The 2,014-nt window shown below is 59.9% G+C and overlaps 1 protein-coding gene across 1 annotated transcript; it reads right to left on the bottom strand.

Annotated features, from left to right (window-relative positions):
• Window positions 1–60: 60 nt before the first annotated feature.
• Window positions 61–1,913, bottom strand: SDRG_12988 (hypothetical protein; the record flags this gene model as incomplete). The annotated part of the gene is made up of 4 exons (XM_008619071.1): window positions 1,107–1,913; window positions 927–1,059; window positions 631–883; window positions 61–595 (listed from the first exon to the last, which is right to left on the bottom strand). The coding sequence occupies exons 1-4, from the start codon at window positions 1,908–1,910 to the stop codon at window positions 61–63; spliced, it is 1,725 nt and encodes a 574-aa protein (XP_008617293.1). The 5' UTR covers window positions 1,911–1,913.
• Window positions 1,914–2,014: the final 101 nt, after the last annotated feature.

Consider the following 2,014-nt stretch of genomic DNA (forward strand, 5'->3'; position numbering starts at 1 on the left):
GATAGATAGATAGATAACACGTATATGCGTCACATTTAAACAGTAGGCAGGCACGCTCTATCATGGCGCCGGCGTTCTGTGAGCCGATGGCAGGACAAGCGATGTCTTTGTCTGCTGACTCTCATGGCGCGCGTCGAGCGACGCCATCTCGACGGTGGTGGTCGACCAGCTGGCGTTGACCAAGCAGGTGTTGTCGGTGTCGAGCTCAAGGTCAATGCGTGGTTGGAGATCGAGCAGCTCGTTTCTTGAGAGCACTTTGCTTGGCACACAGGCATCCGCGATGACGAGTCGATCGCCACTCGCCGCCAGCGACGAGATACGGCCGATGCGACGACCGTGGTCGCGGTCGATCCACGAAAGCTGCGCCATCTCGGTCACATCGACGTCCAACGTCTGCGGCAGCTTGGCGAGAAGCACTGCGTATGGTGGGATCCCAAAGACACTTTGTATCTCGAGCAAAAGCAGGTCCATCCAGTGCGAGCCAGGCGACAGCGTCGGAAACACTAGCTCCATCTCGCGGCCAAATGTAAGATGCGCTCGGTCAAAGAGCACGGCCGAGAAAGCGTGTGGGTGGCGCCAAGCGTCTTGGGCGACGCTAGCATCTGGACGGCAAGCGACCGGTTCTCGTACAGTGATATCGGTGAAGTCTTGCCGAGCGTGCTGCGATCGGAGAGGACCCGCTGGAGGCGGCGGTCGGGGCAAAGGTCCCAGATTCGGAGGTGCTTGGCGCTAGGGTGCGTGCGCTGAAGGTCGGAGAGGATGGTGGCCTTCATCTCGCAGACAGTTATGTGTTCCGAGACGAAGCGGTGTGCACGACACGAGGTCGTGCGGGCATCGACGCGGTGGTAGCACGACCCTCGCCACGTCCGTGCCACTGGTGCTCCTGGGCACAGCGAGGACGATTTGAACTTGATACTCGCCGGCACGCAGCGGCGTCCCAAGCTCGACCCACAATACGCAGTTGTCCGGGAAGCCCAGGCTCTCAACCGACATGTCCAAGTCCTTGCACTCGGTGCCAATCTCCTTTGCGCGACGCAGCTTGAAGGTCTCGGGTCGCAGCTCGAAAAACGTTCAGAGTTGATCCTTGAGCATCGACGGTGAACGACCAGCTTCATCGCGTCACCTTCGACGTTCTTGGCGCGCAGGAGCGTTGGCTCCGTCGTCTTGACTTGAAGGGTGATTATATGGGCGAGGGCTACAAAGAGCTCCTTGGCAAGCGACGGCGATGACGCCAGATCGTCGATGGCTTCGACGTAGATGCTGGAGCGATTCCACAGTAAAAATAAGATGCGGTCCAGTGGCGTCTGCAGCGTCGTCACGTCATTCGTCGCGTTGAGAACCGTTGTCGTGATCGACCAAGAGCCCACATTGCGCATCGCCAGCAGTCGCATTCGGTTGCGGTTCATTGTGAGCTTGGCGCTGAGCAGCGAGAGCAAGTCGACGAGTCGCGCGTCACCGGGCAGCTGCACCAGCTCGGGCGGCTCTGTAAAGGCCTCTGGTGTCATCGCCGTTGATGAAACGTAGCGGCGAATGCGCAGTGACAGCTCGGTGGGGTCGTACACTGCCCACGCGATGTCGGCACTCGCTCGAGTCTCAAGGTAGATGCACGAAGATGAGGTGATCGACAGCTCGACCAGCGAGCAGTGTTCGCGTCCGTCGTACGTCTCCCGCGGCAACGCCATGGACTCGGAGTAGGCCCGTAGTCGGGCACAGTCCATCGCGATACGCAGCTCAAAACGCGCGACGGCCTCAACCGTCACGTCGGCGAGCGTAGCGTGCTTCGAGACACGCAGTAGCTTTCTGTGGCCGGTGTCGTAGAAGATTTTGAGCTGGATCGTGTTTGCGAGGTCCATCTTTCGCTTCGCATCTACGATGCGGCGAGCGTCCTGCGCCATCTCTTCGCGTTGCATCTCGGCGTGCACAAGGTCGACGAGCCAAGAGGGGTCCTCGGAAGGACACTGGATCTTGCGAGAGGCGTCGACCTGGCGGTACTGCAGCAGGTAGGCACACGGTG

This window comes from Saprolegnia diclina (genome assembly GCF_000281045.1).
Source record: "Saprolegnia diclina VS20 unplaced genomic scaffold supercont1.54, whole genome shotgun sequence".
Lineage (NCBI taxonomy): Eukaryota > Oomycota > Saprolegniomycetes > Saprolegniales > Saprolegniaceae > Saprolegnia > Saprolegnia diclina.